Source organism: Phaenicophaeus curvirostris, chromosome 5 (assembly GCF_032191515.1).
Source record: "Phaenicophaeus curvirostris isolate KB17595 chromosome 5, BPBGC_Pcur_1.0, whole genome shotgun sequence".
NCBI classification, from domain to species: domain Eukaryota; kingdom Metazoa; phylum Chordata; class Aves; order Cuculiformes; family Cuculidae; genus Phaenicophaeus; species Phaenicophaeus curvirostris.
Window position 1 is genome coordinate 19,513,855 of NC_091396.1, and position 23,100 is coordinate 19,536,954.

At 39.8% G+C, this 23,100-nt stretch overlaps 1 protein-coding gene across 4 annotated transcripts in view; it reads right to left on the reverse strand.

Annotated features, from left to right (window-relative positions):
* Positions 1-23,100, reverse strand: part of TSPAN4 (tetraspanin 4) — a 376,357-nt gene continuing 353,257 nt past the window's right edge. For all 4 annotated transcript variants that reach the window (XM_069857860.1, XM_069857861.1, XM_069857862.1 and 1 more), the window contains 4 exons: positions 15,878-15,979; positions 7,703-7,834; positions 5,943-6,026; positions 1-3,205 (listed from right to left, as the gene is read on the reverse strand). In XM_069857860.1, the coding sequence (XP_069713961.1) occupies positions 3,137-3,205; positions 5,943-6,026; positions 7,703-7,834; positions 15,878-15,979 (387 nt within the window). In that variant the 3' untranslated portion in view covers positions 1-3,136. The remainder of the gene's footprint in view (positions 3,206-5,942; positions 6,027-7,702; positions 7,835-15,877; positions 15,980-23,100) is intronic.

The window sequence follows — 23,100 nt, forward strand, 5'->3', positions numbered from 1 at the left end:
ATAAACAAGTTGCAGTAGCATCTCAGTTGGCAGTGTTAAGGGTACTGTTTAAAAGAATTACTAGCAGTGTGTGGTTTGGGGGTCTTTTTTTTTCCTTTTCTTTTCTTTTCCTTTCCTTTCTTTTCAGCAGTTAGTGCTGTATGTTTCTGTTGCAGTGACTGGGATTTACCAAGTCAGTATTGCTTATAGTCCCTATAGTTTTGGTTTTGAAAACCAAAACATTTTATCCTGTTGTAAAGACACCTAAACTGTAGAAAATTATTAGAGGGAACCACAAAGTGTGATTTGTATTCAGTCTCTGTTTCTTGTTTTGTTGCTTTCTGTAGATTTAGCAGAAACCTGGCAGTCTTCTCTAAGAGCTTAGATTCGTATTACTGGGAGACGCACAAGAAGAGAGTTCATGATCTCTTTTTCCCTATACCACCATCAGGCAGATTGATGAGAGTTGTCCTCTGGGAGCTCTTGTTGCACAATGATTTGCTCTTACCAACTGAGCCATCATCAGCCTGCTGTCTCTGTGTTAATTTTTAATGGCAGGGATCACTAGAAGTAGACTTGTCTACCTCTTATCTTTCTTAAAAATCAATGTTTTATTAATGTACTCATTGCTCATTATGCTTCTTTTCAGTGGTGGGAACTCTAAGCTGTCAGCTGGAGCACCTGTGTGTACAAACTATACACCACGACCAGAACTAATGGTACTTCTAAACTGGAATTGTGTCTATGCAGGCAAGAACAGAACAGAGGGCAGGGAGGGAAGGAAGGAACTTATCATTTGAAGAGCAAGAGAGTTGACATGTCAGCTTGGGCTCGGAAGCAGAGACTGGGGTGACTGTAACCGAGTAAACTGACTGTAAGCGACCCCGACTCTCTCGCTTGGGGTACAGGCCATCTGTATGTGAGCTACTCGCTCAGTTTGACCTCTGTCTTGTATTGAGGTCTGTTTAACATTTGTTAAGGCTCGTTTTTGTGGCAGTAAAATCCTTTAGTATTGGTGAGGTTGCTGTGATAGTGAGTGATTAGGAAGCTGCATGAAAGCAATATACTAGTTGCGTGCATTTTAACTTAGCTGGCAGAGCTGTGTGCCCCTTGCTACAGAGGTCAATGCATAAAGCTGGGGGGCTAGGAGTTTGGAAGATACTTGCTCTTTCAAACACTAGACTGTCCTAAGCACTTCCCAATATAACATGGGAGCAGTTCAGGTCTGAGTTTCAGAAGACTGCAGGAAATCAGCAAAGAGGAAAGAAAACCCAAAACTTAAGCAGTAAGAGTAGTATTTGTCAATGGTGCAGGTCCAGAAAAGGGTAACTTACAGGTGTTAAGGAGACTGTTCAATAGGCTGTGGGTTGATGAGTCCAAAATTGCCTCTAAATCAAACTAAGCAAAATCTCACTGATAGCTGAGACCTGCTGTTCTATGCACTAAAGTAACAGGTTACTTTTTTGCCTGAACTTAACACATGCCTCTAGTGTGTGACAGCAGGAATGGATTTCTGGGAAAACAGGGCACCACGGTTGTCTATCTGGTCTATTGTCACTGGCTGAGAGGTCCTCAAAGCCTGGCTGCAGGGAGCAAGCCAGCCGCATTGCTCTGTTTCCTTGTTCCCTGCTGCCTCCCTTCCGCTTCTTCCTGTCACACGTGCATTACCTGAAGCTGCTTGCTGATGAGGAAGTGTTTCCTTGAACAACAGAAAACAGCTGATTCTTAACCTCATCACTAGAAGGTGTGTACAGAAGGGATACTAAATGAATTACTTCAGTTACTAATGCAGGGTGGGGAAATCGGACAACTGGTAGCTGTTTTCTGGCTAAGGAAAATTATGATTTTGGTTTCTGCAGATTCCATAAAGTGTGGGGCATATGCTAGCCAACAGCCAGGTGGAGGGAGATCTGAGAGGTGACTCCAGGTGTCTTGGCTGTTGTAAGCATGCAGCTGGAAAGAAAAAAAAAAAAATAAAGCTACACAGAAAAATATCTGAAGTCTTAACTCTCAGAAAAATGAGCAATGTGCAAAAGATTTTTTTGGGGTTTTTTTCTCAGTAAGGTAAACTATCATACCTGCAGAAGATAATATCCCAAAGTAAATTAATGAAATGGTGACATTCAGGGAAGGAACAGCTGACAGTTTTGTACCCATCTTCAAGTGTGGAAAGGAATGATTTTTTGGCAGACTAACTTGAAACAGGGATCATAAAAAACCAGAATAGTAGAATGACAGAGAGCCCACTCACAAGTTGTTTACTGAAATGAAGATACAGCTGAAAGTAATTACTTGTTTCCCAGAGGTATAAGTGATAGTGCCTCCTACAAGAAATAATACTCAGTTATTTCAGTTGGAATGTAAAATGGGATAGAAATGTTTCCTATTTCTGAGGTTAGATGCCGGGTATTTTCACCTCCTTTCAGAACAGTATGTGTATATGAATGTAATATATATTACATATACAGACAACCATCTATATACCACTGGCAATTAATAAGTGAGACAATGTCCAATATTTTCCCTTAACAGCCAGATTCTGTACAGATTCTGATTCAAAGCCTGACTCTGCAGCACATAAGGTTTAAATAATAATATATTTCTGAAGGTGATCCTCTCCTGGTTACAAAATCATCTCAAGATACTTGGAGGCAAAGCTGCTTGATCTTGACTTTAAGCTGTGTGCAAACTGTAGTCAAGTTACAATTGCATTCAGTGCTAGCTACTCTGTACCTTCTTCCCATACTGAAGAACACTCATTTCATATGCCCTCTCTTCCAGACCACGAAATGCAGGAAGGCAACCTGGCAGGTTTCACAGAAGTTGCCTCAGTGCAATCAATTCCTAACTTGGCTTTGCAGATTAGCCCCTTCTAAGCAGCAGCCTCCTTTGCCTTTCCATCGGCCATAGAAAAGGAACCATTGCTCTTTGGAGGTTGTCTTCTGTTTAAAGTCAAGGCTGCTTCTTACCTGTGCCCGTTCAAGTACTGACTTTTTCTTTCTCCTCCTTCAGTGGGGTGATTCACAAAATCTTCAGAAAGATAGCATTATACACAGTTATAGTACAAAGGGGAAGAAAATAAAGGTCAGATGAATAAGCATGAAGGAGGTTTCTCCTGTGTCTTTTGGAGGAGGAGCAGAAAGACTGGGAATGGTATCTATGCACAGTAGGTGTCCGCCTTGACTACCTGACAATACATGGTCATTGCAAAGGTGAGTCCAAGAATCTAAGAGAAAAAAAACAAACAATCATTTTTTAGTAAGTAAAAAGAAAATCCCTATTTATTGAAACAAAAGAGAGAAAGGCATGCTTACACTGCCTTACACGCGGGAAGACATGTCACATACTATTTTTTCTGCTGGCTCATTTTCTTGCTTTGTTCCTAGTTTCTGTCTGCCTTTTGTCATTATTTGTGTTGCTGTTTTATAGAATGAACAGTAAGAGCATGGGAGAGTTGATCTCTCCATGAAAAGCAGACACTGGGAAGAGGTATATTGGAAAGAAATATCTGGATGCCTTGCTGAAAATACTTTATAGTAGCAACCCACAGCTGTGGAACTGTATGACTATCTCTTTGTCTCTGCAGCTATTACTTGAAAGACAATCAGGTTCATCCCTGACATAAAGTGTGCGGTGGTTTACTTCACTTTTCCAAGTGTATGTGTGCACAGGTCCCTATGGGGGAATCACTGGAGACCGTCCATGCATTAATCGTTACCAACAATGCCTCATCAACAAGGTATGTGTCTCTTGTCTGCCTATTCAAGAGAAGCAGCAGGGAGGTGGTGGTGGTTCTCACAGTCCAACTACTGACCTGCTGTGCCATCTTTGTCACTTCATCAGAAAAGGGGATGGGGAAGAAAGTCTTATTTTCCTTCCAGCTGAAGTGCTTACATGAATGTACTAAGTGGTTGTTTCTGTTCATTTGCAACAGCACTGTAAAAATTGTCATTGAAATAAAGGTTTGCCAGGTGGAAATTTTTTGTATGAATTCTATTTTAAGCACTTAATTTAACCACTTCAGACTTATTCTTTAGATAAACAGTAGTTCCTGTTAACAAGGATTTCAAAAGACTACATGAATAACAAGCATACTACTTTATAAGTGACAGCTTTACACTCATTTTTTTTCTTTATCTTCATTTCCTCTTTTTCCAAAGTAAAACAGTAAGTTCTATAGTAAGCACATGCCTTTTGGAAGTACCTCCTGAACGCTGCCTTCTACTTCCTAGCAACGGAACCCCTTCAGGGACAGCTGTATAATAAAACCTTGGTGGCTAAATTTGTTTTATAATTTTGAGCAGGCATAATTAAAACAGATATAGCAGAAGAATGTCCTTCAAGCTGTGTTACTGTATGATTCTAGCTATAAAATGGTTAATGTGAAAACCAAAAGCTGTTGTGTGGGGACAGAACAATATTGTAACAGCAGCAATAAAGGCAGCCTAATGCATTTTAGGTGCATAAAAACTTTTGTCATCAATGAGATTTAATCGCAGAGTACAGCTGGAAGACAGACAAAAAAATCTTTTGTCTTCTGAGGTATTTCTCACTTGCTCAATACTTCACAGCATTTACTAAGACTATTAATTAGCATTTTTAAATTGTCTGAATTGTTTTCTCCCATGCAAGATAGCCATTTCTTTCTGTCAGAAAAATAGTATTCTCTTCAATACCCTAAATATAATCAAGGTCTACAAGAAGGACTCTGACATAAGCTGCTGTCAGAGTAGATATTAAAATACATCTTTTAAAGATTCATTAAATGCTGAATAAATGCTCAAAAGCTGTTTTCTAAAAATATGGTAATATATTAACAGTAGTCTTACATTGTCTCTTTGTCATGTGACCTTGTGTTTGTATTTTTGCCTCAGCATATCTGCTTACTAGACCAGAAAACAAAACCAAAACTCTACTGATTTGGGCCTATGAGGAGTCAGGCATTTGCATTAATATGTTGCAGCCAATATGTGTCATATGAGAGGGATCCTGCCTGATGTGACACTAGTGGGAATGTGAGTGGAATTCTGATCCTGGTCTCTCTCTCTTGCTGCTGCTACTGGTACCATGCAGAATCATGAAACCCCATGGGTTAATCTGGAGTTAAGTGGTATTAATTAGCTCTGCAATGCCATCCTTTCTGCTTATATGTTGGGTGTGAGAAAAAGGTGGAGCTGGAAACTAAAGCTCAATCTTCACTGCATTCCAGAATGGGACTTCTGGGCCATAAATGGAGGGTTGATAGCTCTCACCTGTGTATCCTCTGCCTAAGGTTTGTGCTATTTTGGGGGATAAGTGTGGCCACAAACATGGCAAGCTGGATTAAAGACATGGGTACATCACAGACAAGGTACTACACTGATGACTGTTTCTTCTCTGATGAAAGTTATGCTGGAAATAACTGCAGGTCAAAATCTGATAAGTGAGTCTATACTAGTCTTGCCTACCTAGTTTTCTTGCAATTAAAAGGGCATGGTTTTATTGGCAAGGTTAAGTAATAATGATAACATCCCCACCTCTAACTTAACACTAGGACTGAGCATGGTGTTGAAGACTTAAGCTACTTCTAGGCTATGGTGAAGTTAGATATTTAGCCTAAGTGGATAGTCTTCTTTCTCTGGAGAAATACTGGACAAATACAAGCACCCTAACACACAATTCACCCTACCCTGACTTACCTTCTCTCTTTGTATGGTGGGGACTACTTCTCTACTGAGTCTAGTCTAAGTCTTACATAAACCACTTGGTTTACTCTTTGCAGTGCATTGTAAACCACAAAATGTGTGCAGTAATCCTACTTCTGTACATTGTACATGGCATTGTAACTAAAACATAAAAGACTTGCAGAGTTTTACTCCAATGTGATGCAAAATTTGGAATTATTAAAACAGGCTTGGACAGAGTATATCTGGTTCTATGGTTACTTATTTAAATAGGATTTGAAAACTGATATTAAACTGTACCTGCACCATAGCCGTGCACAATCCAAATATTCCTACGGCTAGTAAGTTTTCCTGGAGCCATATTTTCACTGTTTCATAGCAAGGCTGGAAAAAAAACAACAAACCCACCCAGAATATTATATTAGCCATAAACACACAGCTCTACTTCCCTGGGAATATAAAGACAGAAAAGAGCCAGATCAGACTAAGCTGCTAGGTTGCTTGGATTATCATTTCAGCACTGGAGCAACTACAGTGTATTTCTGGGTTGAAGCTTGAATACGGAGTACTAATTGTAATGACACAAAAACGTGCACACTGAAAAGAAATAAGCAGTGGATTTGGATCCTCTCTGCCTTCTAAAAACCAACTAGAAGCAGTCAGAACTTCAGAATAAGCCATTAAGTTTCTACATGTTTCAGGAAAACAAATATTCATTATTTTTTATAGATACATATGTATATCAAACTCAAAAGTTTCAATGAGGGCTGCTCAGTAGCCGCTCTTGCTGCACGTGGGCCCATTGCATACCATTTGCCATCATTTCAAATCGCAGTATGGGCACTTCTACATTTATTTTATTCCTGCTTTAAATCCTGCAGTATCTGTAACCTCATGTTCCTGGCTCAGCACAGGTGGCAGAATTGACCCAAGTGAAACCTTTCTTTAAATAATCTCTATAGAATCACTAGGTTGGAAAAGACCCACAGGATCATCCTGGTGCAAATATTTTGCTGTCTTGTAAACATACATGGCCAAGAATTATGCAACCTTTAATTAGTGGCTTTCACATATGCATTAAAGAAAAACTTTTAATGCCCACCACATGACATGGTGTTAACCTGCATGGATCTCCTTGGTGCCCCAAATGAAACAGAAGAACATTTAATTCCTTAAATTCAAAACTTGACTTGGAGCTGCTTGAGTGCCAGTGCCAATCCATGCATATGAAATCTCATTAGACCGTGGCCAAGAAAGCTTTACTCATTCATTGTCTTCACAAACCATTAGAACCAGCAAAACTTCCTTATAATTCCACTTCATCAGCTGGTGTTACTCCACGCCCCTCCTGGGTAATTCACTACTTGTATTTAGCACAAAAAATTGTTGAGCTAATTTCAAAGAAGAATTTACGCTTTGACAATATGCTCTAGAAAAATCTTGCTGAGGACTTTATGGGGAAATTATCCCATGGCATTTTGAATTTGATTACAGTGAATGCAGAAAATCATTGCAAAAAAAGTGCTGCTGGCAATTCAGTGTAACAGTTACTCTCCTGCTGTGCACTGGAAGCCCCTGAACTAGGATTCCTGGCAGGAACAGGACATTCCAGGCTCACACAGTCCTTTTGCCTCATGACTGCCTGGGCCACAATAACCTATAACCACATAACCATGGCTTATGCTCTGTAGTAGATGAGCCATTTGCCTTTATGTCTACCTGACTCCAGTAGGTGGGACATTAAAAAGGCCAATCCTGACATTTTCTGCCTAGATCTAGCTAGACTGTGCTCTGGATCAGTGTTGGAAGGTACCTGTCTGCAATGTAAAATAGCAGCTCAGAGCCTACTGAAAGGAAAGGCTTCAGCTCACAAAAATAATTAAATTGCCAGTTTCATTGGAGGTCAAAATCCACAGCTCAACATGAGCCTTCTGAAACCTTCTGATTAAAGATGAGTATGGCTACAACATACCTTATCATGTGAATAGCCCCGCAAATGACTCGCTGCCTGCCCTTTACGTGGGGTAGGGCAGCTACCGAGCTGCTGGAGAGCTACTCACCGCTTTCCACCAGGTCCCTGGGGAATGGAGGCCACAGTTCTCGCTGAATTCTAAGCAGCAGGAGTCCGGCACCCGGCTTGTATTGTACACTTCAAACCAGTCAGTGTAGTTGGCGACTCCACAGCATCTGAACTGGAAAAAGAAGAACCAAGATGATACCATAAGTATGATCTGTCACTGACTTCTACTCATTCTGACTTCTTCCTCCTGGAGCTGGACATTCAGTGCATTTCAATTACACCAGCAGAGGCTTGAAATTTTAAAGAAATACAGTATTTCCTTAGCTTTACTCGAATAGACACTTTCCCCCATTCTTTTATATGTTTAAATAGGGTCTTCTATGTAGCTAATGTTGATACAAGAAACAAAACATGTATTTGCAGTGACAGGAGCTGAAAACAGCACAAACCCAGCCAAGCAGTGAGGTTAAGAGCTGATGTGATTAAGCAGGACTATAACAATCATTTGTAACTCATTGTAAGAAAAAAAAAAAAAGATATTTAAGATACAAACACAGCACCCAAGAGATGAAAATACTGGGATGTCTATGACACACTACTTCTGAATTTGTGATTGCAGTTAATGAGGCAAATTTCTCTCTAAGCTGTTAATTACTGATCACCTTTGAGAGTTTGTTAGTCAGTAAAAGATTTATTTCCTCTTCTCTCCTTGTTGCAGTTCCTTGATGTCATCATTTGATGCTGCTAAATAGTGATGCTTTAAGTGTCTACTTACAACGACACAGTGGACAATGACTATGTTAGGTCTATAACTGGAAGGTTTGTTCCACTTGGGTAGTAGGATGAAAGGTACAGGGAATATATGTAACAGTACAGGGAATGGCTCTGTGAACATCTTTCCCCTCTGAGAACTGGTATATTCCTGTGATACAAAATAAGCTAAGACTCATTACCATATACATGCATACACCATCTGTCACTCCTGTGCTAACTCAAAAGTATGAATTTGTCAGTATTTAGACACTTTACCACTAATGAGTTAAACAAGATGACACTGGGCTGCAGAAATGCTCTCTATTATTGGCAGTACTTCACACTTTTTCAAGGCTATGCCAGTCACCTACTTAGCCCTAAAATGACTTGCCAAGATCTTATGTGTAAACTTGATTTCATATAAGCTTGTACAGTATTTTTCACATCTCTATATAGAGACCATTTCTCTTGTTTCTGGTAAACTCATAATCATGCAGATGTCTCAATCACTGGGACCAAGGACCTAATTCAGATTCTGATATTTACACTGCCCTGAGGGAGAGTTTTCCCTAAACGTCTAATAGTTGTATAGTCTATGGGCAAGTTCACATCTTGCTGCATGTATTAAGAGATCTGCCATTGAAGACCAACAGAGGGCAGAGGTGTCACGCATTGCACTGGCAGAAAGTTATTTTAGTGTTCACAGCACTGTTTTAATTCTGCCAAGCAGAAGTTAGAAATCTTTCCCAGACTAACATCTATGCCCCCAAGGTTCTGCTCAGAATTCTGATTTGGTCCATAGCAGGAATTGATCCTCAGCTTGCAACTTTTTGATTTGTGAGTTTAGAGGCTTCATTTTCTACCAACTGACTTGAAAGTTAGAAGAAGTTTGTGAGTTTGTTTTTTTCTTTTATGTTCCTATACACCAGAAAGGAGCTCTGTGCATACCGGGTCTCAAAAGCGGATAGGAGTGGCATGGAACACATGGCACGCATTTGAGGAAAGCTGCTTTATCTAACAAGAAGGTCTTGCAGGCTGTCATCATTAGAGTCAGAAGACAGCTCTTTGATAGACAGTGAGAAGTGACAGCTTGTAAATAGCAAGCATGAGAATGTATCTCATTTGTGATGCAGAGAGTGTAACAGTAAGGGTTGAAACATTTGAGTGATGTTCTGGCCAAACACAAGTGACATGAGCTCGCATAAATTGGGACTACACCCCTTCTCCCCATAATACTGCCTGGCTGAGGGTGTCAAAGTCTGACAGACTAAAGAGATGAAGATGAAGTACAGGTTTTGTAGTTAAGGACTCACTAACAGTGATGAGGATAGCTGTTCCTACGGCGCCTGTGAAGCAGAAGGTGAGTAGGCTATGATCCAGGGTTGGGACTCCAAAGGGTACAGCTTCCTCGTAAAGAACGGGGTGCAATTGCACAGACAAGATGCAGCTGGACACGCATTGCCTGCCCACGCAGATCTTCTGTATATTGTACAAGAGCCAAGGATTAAATATCGATGCTTGCCTGCCACTGCTGGCATGCATGACAAACCCAGCAATGGTAGAAAGGACTAAGAGAAGATCAAGGGTAAAAAAGAATGAAGTAGCATAAAGATGAATAGTCTTGAGACTGGAAGAAATAACGTCTGGAACTATAATTGGAAGACAAGTCACGTCTTTGTAAGACAAAGGAGGGATGTGCAATAAAATTAAGCAACAGATCATGCACAATCCTAAAGGAGAGGAGGTAATGAACACTGAAAAGTACTAACACCACAGATACCAGGGCGTGCACAAGCGAGTGAGTGAGCAGTGTTCAATGAAGCCATCATGTGAATGGCATTTCTAGGAAGCAGAGGTACTGACCCATGGCAGTCGGTCAAAAAGACAAGGAAACAAGCAGCAACAGGACTGGATGAGTCACCAGTATAGATTCAGCAAAGAAATCCAGCTAGAAGCCAAAAAGATGGGTAAGCTGAGAGCTCAGTAAACTGAGAGACCACATTATGGAGATCTAAGTAGAGACAAAGAGTGTGGGAGTGATTTTGGATCATGTGGCAAGTGACAGATTATCCTGTGTGCATGAAGCTGAATGACAAGTCATGAAATTGAGGGAGATGAGGGACTATTAGAAGAAAGGGGAATATTGAGGACCGAGACCAAATATGAGCATTTTTTTTAGAGTCACATTGTAGTTAGAGAAACAAGGTTTCTGAACAAGGAGGATGGAGAAAACTCAGGTGACATGGAGGATAATTTCTGTAACCAGCAGTTCGTTGTAGCCAGTTATACCAGACTTCATGTTCTGCCATAAAGGCTGATGTTCTGCCATTGCCAGAAAGTTAAACTGCCTGAATGCCATGAAGCCATTGCAGACCTCATTCTTGCTACCACCACATTCATTTTGTAGTCACATTTACAGTCTCGTGTTGCTCCCTTCACTAGTTTTAGACAAGGTTGCCTAATTGATCGGTTCTGTTCCTAGTTTCAACAGGGAACAATACATGTTTTTTTAAGAAATAATTACAAACTAATAGTGCTTATTTTAGGATACCCAGGCTAACGTACTTTAAAATGTGTAATCTGCTGAAAGTGTCAGCTACTGTCTTGAATAGCAGCAACTTTAAGACCCACTGACTTGGACACCTCATGCCACTTGATTCTAGGGCTTGCAGTTGTGAAGGAGCATGCATGGTTAGATGCAACTGTGCCTGCCCACATGGACAATGTGGGTACTTATGGCATAAGTGATAATCAGGTAGTAGTTCTGGGAACCCTTGTTAGTGTTTGGAAGAATTGCTCAAATGCCCAGAAGTATCTAAGCTCTTGTGCTGAAGATTTCCAGGAATACTGATTATACACTGCTGTTTGTTTCACATGCTTTATGTGGGAGGCTCTGTCTCCCGAGATGTCAAAACATGTTTTTTCCTCCTTTGTTAGAAAGAGATGAATCGGTCCCCTAGTGATTACCCATGGGGTTCTGAAGCACTTAGTTGGTTCCCAAGAGCTCAGGACACACAGCGGCTGCTCAACATGACAATGCAGTCAAAGGTGGTGCTGCTGAGGAGCGCTTTTCCCAGCCACTCAGTGCCAAACAGCACTGAGGTCTCTGTGCTATATTTATTGAATGCAAAGCTCTGCTTGCAAATAGCTTCATTTTTGTGTTAACAAGTAATTGCTTCTCTAGCATAGGATATCTAGGGCTGGTAATCAATGTTAAACACAAAGTTTTTATCTTAGTACAACAGAAATGTAAGGAGTTTGATTTTTGTATGTTTTTTACAGGCAATCTTAGTATTGAAGGCTAAGTACATTTTGTTTTCTTTGCCAAGGACTTGTAAAATCAGCTGGACTGGGATAGGGTTCATGAAAAGAAATTGGCATCCAGTCCTTTTCACAGACAGGTTTTAGCAGTTCCTGGTTTTCCAAATGTGACAGAGAACTAGGGACAGGGTATGGTGCCTTTTATACATCTCACTGTAAAAACCGGTGAATAAGATAGTTTTATTCTAAAATCATGTTTCATGGGTGGTTTGGATTGCTTCAGCAGTAATTCAAAGTATAGTTTGATCCAAGAGAATCAGTGACTGGGGTAGAGGGAAATGGGTCAAATTTTCTTCTCAGTTGCAGCGGTCTAAATAGACATGAAAGGCATTACACAGCAGGAAAAGTGAGCTGAATTTGCTCACTTTAGTGAAGCCAATGCATTTTCTGCATGCCTCTTGAATTACTGCCTGGTTAGTTAGGAGGAGTGTTCAAATATTGATTACAAAGATCTTGGGGATGAAGCAACATTTTAAAAATTAATGCCTATTTCTCATTTCCTAATGATCTCCACCTGTAATTTTAACCAGTCCTGGTTGGTAAGGAATGTAACACAGTTTATGGTAACTTACATCCTCAACTACTAGAATTTGTATGCTTTTGTAGTCTTTAGTCAGGACACACTAAAGTCACCTGCTTGTGTTTCTGATCCTCTTAAGGTTGTGAGTCTGGTTAGCTGAAGGTATTAAAAAGAAATCAATAAAGTGTTCTAATTTGAAACAGCTCCCTGACCTAGAGGCTTAATATAACTGGAAAATGCATCTAATTCTTTTCCTCTAACACACGTTGCATGTGTGCAGCTCAACCCAACTCCTTTAGCAGCAATCTGAACAGATCAGTCATGGACCAAAACTACAACTTTCTCCTTAAATACGGGCCTGACATTCACTGTTTTTCCCTTGTTCCCAGTTACTTAGGAATCACATGCTTTTGTTAAAAAGAGGAAAACAATTTCTCAATGCACAAAATTTTCAGAGAGGAAATCCCCCTGAAATAGGTGCTCAGGTTTTCACACTTGAATTAAAATATAATCACCACTCACAAGCCACTGCATGTGCACAGGGTATCCACACTCCCAGTTCAAACCTCCCCTCTGATTTGTGATCAGCCAGCATCACAGAAATGAAATGCCATCTAAATGTGGTTCTGTTTCTGGAAAATTTTTTTTTCCTCTTCTTTAAGCAAAAGTTGCCATACACAGTCATACTTAGTGAACTCAGGGTGAGGATGGTCTCTACCTTAACTAGTAGTAGAATAAATGAAGAACTATGCTACAGCTTACGCCCCTCATGTCTGAGCCTACTACTTTAACCATGGTACCATCCTTCTGCTCAAGCTCTGAAAAGTACTTCTGCAAAGAAGGGAGTGTGAACGCAGAGAGGACAATGGAGAAGGACTCCTGATTTCTGCTACTATAGTGTTTTACACATGTCACACTTTCTTCTGATGCTGCTGTTTTCCATCCACATACAGACATGGGCCATGTCTCAATCGATGACTGATGTGTGTTGGCCCCATTAGAAAAGTCAGTGCTGAGCCTCTGTCTTCCATGACAATGTGGTTAGCTCTAACATGGCAGGTTGAGAGTTGTCTTGTAGGAGCCAGAATGCAAAAAGCAAGTCTCAGATGGGACTTCCCTTCAGGAGGTCCCCTGTATTTGTCTAATCTTGCTATCAGTGATTACACTTACCGATAAGGGTTGTAAATGGTAACAATTATTACTGAACACAAAAAATAATACTTGGTATTTACATAGCACTATTCAACTGCAGTGTTTTACATAATTAACTGTGCTGGGATTGCTTTCTCTGCACCACTGCTATACTCTGTTCCTAAATAGTTTTGAAAGATACATGTGAAAACCAATTATGCAGAGTGGTAAAAATGGATCTGTGGGAGCTCTTTGCTCTTCTCCTCAGTGCCCAGCATAAGCAGCACAGAGACTTGAACACTATGATAATTTCACAGTTGCCATGTTAGAAAAGAGAGTGATGTAACATGACTGTACTTGGCTTGCGAGATGGCACTTTCGTATTATCTTTTGGGCTTCTAAGACCTAGCTAACATTAGTTTCACCTAAGAATTGTAAGGTGCTCTTTAAACTGTAATAGGTTTCAAGGCCAAAGGAACCATTAAGACAACTGAGCTTGATCTGTAGCACTACACAAACCACAGACTATTGAATCCTGCCTCAAGCGCAATCTTGTCACTGAACGAGACTGTTTCCTATGGACAAAAATCCCTGCCTTGACTTTAGAGAAAAAGAATCCACCATCCTGCTGTACAATAGCATCCTACCATCAGACAGCTACACCTCGAGTTAAAAGCTCTTGGATAAACCAAAGTCCTTTCCTTTCAAAACTCTTTTCCCTTCCTGCTGTCTTTTTAAGGACTGGAATCACATCATTACCTAATCTTTTCCTGGTTGCATAAAGCTTTTAAAATTTCTCATCATAATGCAAATTTACAAAATTCTCATTATCCTTTTACATCTTTTCTGAATCCAATCCAACTTGTGAAAATCTTGAAAAAACATGACTAGATGAAATAGACATAGTTACATCTACAGAAAATGAAGCAAAAGCACAGGGTTTATATCCCCTAAGGTCTTCATGTAATACATTTTCCCTAACCTTTGTTGTTTGCTTTTAATAGTTCTTGGGTTCTCACTGAAACTAAATTAATATTTCCTGCAAACATCTTAATAGTAGTAATTTTTACTACATTTTTACTAAGCAGAGTTAAGTCAGTGTAAAAGAGTAAGACTTTTATTACTGTGTGATATAAGCAACTATATTGAAAATTTTAGCTACAGTTCACATAACTTACTCTTGGGCTAACACCACAAAATGCATTTCTCTTGTCCGTTATTGATGTTTACTCATAGTATTGGAAGAAAAACATCAACAGTATTGCAAGATGCTGAGGCCTTTTAAACGTAACTGAAAGAACCTCCCACATGCAGTTGTTAGGATGCAGGACTGGAAAGCTTGTTTACTGGGTCTGAGCTGTTTGTCTGTCACACAAACTATAGTTGCTGTCAGCCTACTGCACTCAATACAGACTGCTCCCATAGCCCCAAAGATGCACATGGAGTTTGGCCAACCAGTTCTTCCATTAGCCACCCCAATTTTTTAATTTCTCAGACCTTTTCTTAGCATCCTGCTGCTCCTGTTATCTACCATTGTACAGAAGAGTATACATGAATCTTGACATTAACGCACTGAATGACGTTCAGGGTTTCAGCCCAAATGGCAGCAGAGGAAGTCAAGGGTAAATGAGCAGGTTTATCATATCAGACTGCTAGGTGGCCCATGAATCATCTCAAATAGTTTATATGAGGTTGGAAGCAGTGGAAGAGGTTATAATCTTTGACTGATTTAAGCAGTACAAGCACTTCTTCCTAAAGCAGAAGAAAAGTTTCCTCATTCCAGAAATAGAGGGGCCGAATTGATTGAACTGAATATAAGAAGAGAAAGACAGAGCTAATAAACCTGAATTGTCAGTGATGATGTTTCCTCAGCAAGCCAGACAAGGACAAAAGGACGAATCCAGCTATGGTGTTCACTAGTGTTTATGAGACAAACACTGGCTGAGAATCAGAAGGATGCAACAGCGGCTGCAACATAGCAAAAAGTATTCCCAGATGATTTGTGATGGTTGAATTCTGCTGGGAAAAACATACTGACTGCAGAGGAAGTTGTAAACACCATGTCCAGTTTCCATTTTGGCTACACTAGAGGAAAACAACAACAGCAACTAATGGAGACAGGACAGAAATTAAAAGGCATTGAATTGGTTCTTTGTTATTACACTATTGCTTTTCATTCCAACACAAGCGGCCCCTTTGACATTCAAGAAGTTACTGCTTGTTTCCTGTCTGACCATTTTTACTCTCCACACAGAACAGAACTATATGATATTTAGGCATCAACACAATATAAATTTTTAAGTGAAATAAGATATCTTGATCAAAGGAGAAATAAATAAAAATTACCATTTGTTACAAAAAAACCAGAGAATTCAGTTGCTATTGTGCTGATTGGGTGGGAGGAAGAGATTGGCTTGGAGGTTTAATTAGGTTCACACCCAGTTACAGAACCCAGAGGGTAAAGAGGAATCAAAATAAGTTCAGACTTACATCTGTTTGAATGATGCTCCATGCATTAGTCAGGCCAATATTTCCATCTGTCCCATACAAATGAAGCCCTTTCTTCAGATCCCGCTGAGCATACTTGTCAATCTAGAACCAACAACAAATGACAGAAAACTCAGAATTTTTCAAGTACCACATTTCATAATCAAAGTCAAAGAGCAGGGATATGTTGAACAACAGTCCATACTGAAATGAATAAAAAGTTACCCTACATTTCCTAAAGTCTTTCTTCAGTAGAGCTAGTATCTATTACAGGTATCTGCACTTTACAAAGAACATAAGTTCATGTTCTGAGTTAGTGTTCACATTTTCCATCACAGACCTCCAGAACATATTTCCCCTTCTCTCTTAACCACCAAATTACTATAGAGAGACTGGATTCAGTTTAATCAAACCTTTTTTGCAAATGCAGCCAATATATGAAAACATTCAACTACACACAGCATTTCCTTATAGCTTAATATCTTTAATTATGACCAAATACCCATCAGCATCTTCCTTATGCTTCCTGGGAGATCAACAACAGCATTAACATTGTACCAGTGCTCTGAGTTATGCTGATTGTATTGGTCAGGGTACCCCACTTCTTACAGGAGGATGGACATACTTATATTGAAGCAGCTATATATTGAATGAGCTATTTAAAGTTCAGGACAGAGAGGATTTAAGAGTTTAGTTACTAAATGGCAGTGCTCTTAAACGAAAGCATTTTTGTTGATTTAACGAAAGTACAAAGTCCTGGTTTAGAGGCTGTTGCAATTGAAGATGGTGCTTTCTCATTTAGAGCCCCTGTGGTAAAGCCGGCTATTGTTGGATCCACTGGTCACCACTGGGTAGTATCCAAAATGTTTGCCAATGTCTCTTTCCCAGTCTAACCACACATATACATTTCTACAGAATCAAGCGAACACAAAAAAATGAGATAAATAATAAATGGATATTCACGACTTTTCTGCTGTAAATGAAAAGCACTGAATAGTGCTGCTCAGATATGCCTGTATATGCCCCCTTCCCTAGGTGCTTGTCAATGTTAGAGCTCTGTTCAACATCAGAGGATCAGCAAGAAGGGTGGACAGACCTGTTCCCATTTTCTTCTCCATCAATATGCTATAAATCTGACTGCAAGATACAGTGACACTCTGAGATCTTTCTGCTGCAACAGCCAAAAAGAAAATAAAAATTAAATTCACAACTTTTCTTTATGGGGACAGTCTCTTCCATATTGGACAACAGACAGATATGGCTTATCCTGTAGTGACTGCCTCTGTGACACCAGTCATTCCTGCTGAGAAGAGTTTAAAATGAAGTAACCAATGCTAATTTCAAATTAATAGAGGGAACAAAGGTATTCTGCTTCTACCATACACTTGGATTTTCCTTCTACTTCGCTCAGTCAGAAGTGTTCTTATTTGCTCCTGGGAAAAAAAAACAAACCGTGGATGCAAAGCATCTTCCACAATGTAAAATAGGAATTTTCAACCCACTATATTGTAATTATTATGTAGTAAATGTACAGTTACTCAACAATATGACTCTGTAAAAACTATGACCTCAAAAGTTCATCATATCCAAGACATCTTTGCTGCCTATGCAAAAGGTTGTGATTGGTTTCTCCAGTTCTTTTGTTTCCTTCCTGAAAGCTTACCACCATCAAGCTGAGCCACTAATAAAACAGCTTTGGGACAGTACAAGAAAGATGTATACGTTAATCTCAGTCCCTTAACTATCACGCCAGAACTTTCTCATGGACGGCTATCTCAAACAGTAGATGCAGTGCTTCCCCTGTAATTATCATGTAAGCTCCTTTTGTCTTTACGCAGAGATTATATGTAGTCACTGGTATGTTAGTTAGAAAAGAAAACCAAAGCTGAAAACTATCATTAAATTTGGAATTAGTTGAGAAAATCACAGACAATAAATGATAAACTTAAATGTGTGGGGGGCTCCTAGACTTCATTTAAAAATAAGACTGAAATGGATTTCAGCTCTTTACTAACCCTCAGCTCCCTCTGTCTCAACTGCACCTGCTGTGGTCTAGAGCAAAGCCATCCATTAGGATGGAAGGGCATGGTTGTGTTGCTACGCTGAAAGAGGGCTTTGAAATTTAGTTACTGTCTTGCAGAGGTAGCGAGGTAAATTGTCAAAAAACTAATTCAGACAGTGACAGGGGTGAAGAAAAACAGCATAGCTGAGGGCAGGTGGGAATAGAAGTCTAGCTAGTAGATCTGTTTGCCTTTAAGACAAAAGAAAAAGGTCTATTTGAAACATGAATTAATTACACCTGAGAAAATTTGCCATGTAAAGTGAGAAAGCTATGTATCAGCCTACAGTTCACATCACCACTAATCTGGAACAAGGGAGACAAGGTCAAATGAAACAGTAATGCTTTTATCTGAAGGGCAGATGCCATGCTACCAAAAAGATGCAAAATGCAAAGTTTGCATTTCCTCATGCAAATTTTGACTTGCAAACCAATGCAGCAGCTCAGCACTACAATCCTTTTTACCAGGGTTCACAGGCCACACTTGTTAATACAATCTTCACATCCTTTTTGAGATTAATAATAACAACTACTACTACTACTTAATAATAATACAATAAACAATGATTGACATACATAAAGCACTTCAAGATCAGGAACAATGTTTTATTAGTAAACATGGTCTCAAGAAACTTGCCTCACCAACTTTCCTACTCTTCCTTTTGCCTGGAGAAGATGCACTAGCAAACAACTTGCTGAGGCAAAATGAAAGCAAGCTCCTTCTTTCTCATTAAATTAACCACTTTTCCATGCACAAAGACTCTAAGACCTTTATACTCAGAACACAACTGGCAAATTTCCATATTTCAGAAACTGAGTAAACAGCAGAGCATTACTCAAGAAAACAGACACTATGTGACCAGTTCTCTTGTTGCTGTTTCAAAAAGCCTTAACATCAACTCCCTCAACATGAAGTCATGCACATTGTGTGACCCATTATTATTTCCTGGTTTGAAAAGAAAGTGCCCGTTTGAATACTGCTTGGAAGAGGATATAAGCTTTTTATAATCCCCCAACACACATGTGTCTCAACTCCTTATCTCTCTCATCTCTGCAGGCTGAAAATCTGAAAGAGGCATACTACATGCTGTGAAACGTCATGCTTCAGATTTCTTTATTTTTTATTCCATGTCCACTGACATTGGAAGGTTTCTGGAAAGCTCACAGTTTTTTATACATACACACACACACACACAGAGTGTCACACTTGTTTGAGTGATTGTAAATGCAGGATTTTACATAGTCCTCCTCCACTGAAGTTTCTAACTGATTTCCTAACCAAGTGTGCTGTAAATACACTGAAGATTACTGTTCACTGAAAAGCAGCTGATTTAAAACAACTTTTTCAGAGAGCTGCTCCTTAAAGCATTCACACACTCCTGTTTGCTTACACTAGGGTCAAAAAAGGTCTTCATCATCACCTAGAAATAACCTTGTAAAGCACAACTGAGGCTGTGACCCTTTGGTACCAGGAGAAAGGGGAAGCAGGCACTGGCCTTTGGTCTCCTACCACTTGTGCATGCAGCTAAGGTAGCAGCACGAAGTCACCCTGGTTTCTAGCCAGTTACATACAGCCTTTTTATTAATGTGTTACCTTGCATGAATTAATCAGTCTTGATGCAGAAGTATCCTTGGACTTCTAAAAGCACAGAAGATCACTTCTCTCATTCAAACTGTGAGTAGTTCAGTGTCTACGTGCAGTCCTATTAAAAGCACATTGACCTCTGCTTGAATAATCTGTGCACAAGGTTATAAGATGGATATTTTTCCCTTAATTGAAGCGCTGCTTGAAGCTTTAGACATACAATACCCAACAGCTTTGACCAGAAAGGGATAAGTAAAACTCAACATCTATTTGTGGAGCATAGCTGGCAAACATTCCTCCAGGTCATTCCGTTTCTAACTTCGATTTTGTTTCTTCCTCAAAATATTTTTAGAATAGCAGGAACTTTTCATATGCCTTTATTCTAATTGTATATTTGATTTAAACGAGAACTCACAGAACACCCTCAGCTGTCTCTTCTGCCTTTAATTTGAGTTTTTCAGAATGATCTTTCTGAAAATGTAACGCTGCACCACGGTGATTCATTATGTCTCCTGACAAATGATCCCACCTCGCATTCAACAATCTGTCAGCTTCTCTTGTTTGTCTCTGTGCTACCAGTCCTTGGCCAGGCAAAATGTCTACTGCAAAACAGGGACTGTAAGTACTATATTAAATATTCTGCAATTTGAATCTGCTGTGTTCTCCCAGCCGCAAGCCAGGACCTCCATAAAGCACAACTCTATCTAGCGAAAGAGCACAATGAAGCATAACAAAAACTCTCATCAGGCAAACCATTACTCTAAATGAGATGCCTATTTTTAGTCATGTGGAATACCAGAGATTTCCTCAGAAGAAAGAGTTTCTGAAAGATTAGGCACTAAGAACCTTTTAGCAATGTGGAAGTGAAGCAGAGAAAAATTCTCTTCCTCCTTGGGATTCATTCATCAGACGGGAGGAGCAAGGTTCAAGCTGGCACCTCATCCATGTCAATTCTTACGTCTTCTGGCTTCAGACACATTGGAGGCTTGCTCAGTGCCATCAGATTTCAGTGGTGTTTCTACTAACATAAGTTAAACATGTCCTGTTGCTTAGTGTGGTAATCCACTAAAACCCACAACTGCAAAACCACTTCTTAGAATGAGGCATACATATTACTAGCACTCCATCTAAGGTAAGACCCTGTTCCCACTGCAATGAGCAGAAATACTTTCTCATTTACTTTCACTACACCCTAATTTGGCTCTTAATCTCTGATTGTCTTACTGAAAAGACTTCCTGAATAACATATACTACTTTAAGGTAAACAAGTCATGTGCAGAGAATTTCAGGCAATGAAGGAAACTGAGTATCTGAACTAGAGAAAAGAAAGCTACAAGAGATGCAGCAGAACTGGAGAGGAACTGCTGCAGAGGTCAGGAGAAGTGGCTGGCAGCAGCTGATGCAGTGAGAGAGAATGCGCAGGGATATATATGAGCTTCATCGAAGCTACAACTGTGACAAAACATCCCTTAAAAATCTTACTCAAGCCTGCATATAAATTCCAGCCAAATTAAAAAGTAGTTCCTTCTTAACCTGCATTCCCTTGAGATAGCTACATAAACTGTAGCAGTTTACATGTAAGGCTTGTTTTACTGTCAAGTTTGTCCCATCATTGCTTCAGAAATCTGGAGATTCCAAGCAGAATTGTGGCTGGCTGGCTGACAAGCTCAGCTGCAGAAGCCAGCATCCTTCAAAAGGACCCAGAGCTGACAGACTCTACCTTGCCTCCTTGATAAGACAACCTAAGAACAACTGAGGCCGAGATAAAAGCTGTGTAGCAGCAGCCATTACAAAACCCCCGTTTGCCACTGACACAGACATGCTGAAATCATTACACAAACATTCTGTGCTGCAAAAACCCAGTGAGGCTCATAATTATTTCCATCTCTGTATTACAGATGGGGGATTGCAATAGCCTTCTCAGTTCCTGGGGATGGTTTGACAGATTTCTCACTCTCTGTCTAAATGGAAGGCTTTGGAGTTTTATCTCCTTACTCTTAAGGCACGAAACAGAAGACAAGTACTGCTTCCTGAAAAGCACAGTCCTTTAATTTTGCTGCTGATAGGGAGAAGGAAGTGCTTTAGGAAACGAAACTTCACGAGCAAACAAGAAAGCTGTATATGTGCAGAACACTGGTATTATCAATAATTACAGCTAACATGATGCAAGACTTTGATTAAACTGAAGCTACATCAAAAATGAAAGCCAAAGTTCTTCCATTGTCACAGCAAAGTGAGAGGGAAGGGTGGCTTTGCTGTAATCCTCTTTGGAAGAAAGACCAAAAGAAGTCTCTTGAGGAGTTCCTTATCAACTCCTTTTCAACTTCCTGATAGCATGAGATGTCACTTAGATTCTGGCATGGTCTTTAGCCAAAGCCTAGAGTTAGCCAAAGATGTCCCCAGCTTTCTAACTTGCAGGTAAATGGCATCTTAATTTCAAGTCTTAGTGCTTCCCTACCACACTATGAACAAAAATTCCACCCAACAAGCCCCCTAAACTGGACAAAGCCTCTCAGCAACATTTTAATATAGGTAAGTAAATATTCCTGACCTTTCTGTTGCTTCCTCTACCTCTCTGCCTCTCCACCAAACCAGGAGAGGCTGTAAAGAAATGACAAAATATCCAATAGTTTCCCATCAGGCAGAACTTTTAATTTAATGCCTTGATAATCATTCTCTACAAATAGCAGGGAGTGGGAAATCAAATGTAAACAGAAAGTACCTAATCTATAAGGTTATTTGTGTGAGCCATCTCAGAAGAGGTGAGATTGATTGTGCCTACAGGTAAGGCTTGTTTTAAATGAGATGTCTTGAAGCCTGTCTATAAGATGAGAGCAGTATGCGCTCTCCTCACCACTGAAATCTTCCTTATACCATCTGCCTATAAACACAAACCTTCTAAGCTTTTAGTAAGTAAGAGACATTACATGAACGTTGCTCATGTTTGGCAGTTAAGGCACAATAATACTAATTTCTTGTCAGTGTCATCAGTGTTATACAGTATCTCCAGGATGCTTTGCTGAGATCTGTGGGATTATCTCTTCCTCATTTCCTTTCTCCAGAACGTAATGGTTTTGTGCAATTGCTTCCATGAACACAGCCAACCACTTACTTAGTGAATTCTCTTTCCTAGCTTGACTGCAAAAGCCTATGTCAGGAGTTAAACTCTTTATGGATCTTCGGAACATCAATAAGTTAGTTGAATGCCTGTTGGCTCTAGCAGTGTTTAATACCTAGAGAAATACACTGGCAGAGTAACTTCAGAGGAAAAGCAGAGAATACAGGAACAGAAGATTGTAGGAAATGGTCTGTGAGTGGGAAGGAAAACGAATATTTCTGAAACATGCTGGCTGGGTCAGCTGAAGGGAGACCTTTCAGCTGTGCCATAGGCTTCCTACATAGTCTTGAAAAGTCACTGTTTCTCTTGTGTTTCAGTTCACTATTTATAAAATAGGAAAAGCCTGACTTCACTCATGCCATTAAATTAATAATATAATTTGGAGTAGGTATTTGAATACCAAAACCAATCTTGAATATGAAGCCCTGTACAGAATCTGAGACAAGAAACTGAATTACTAATCT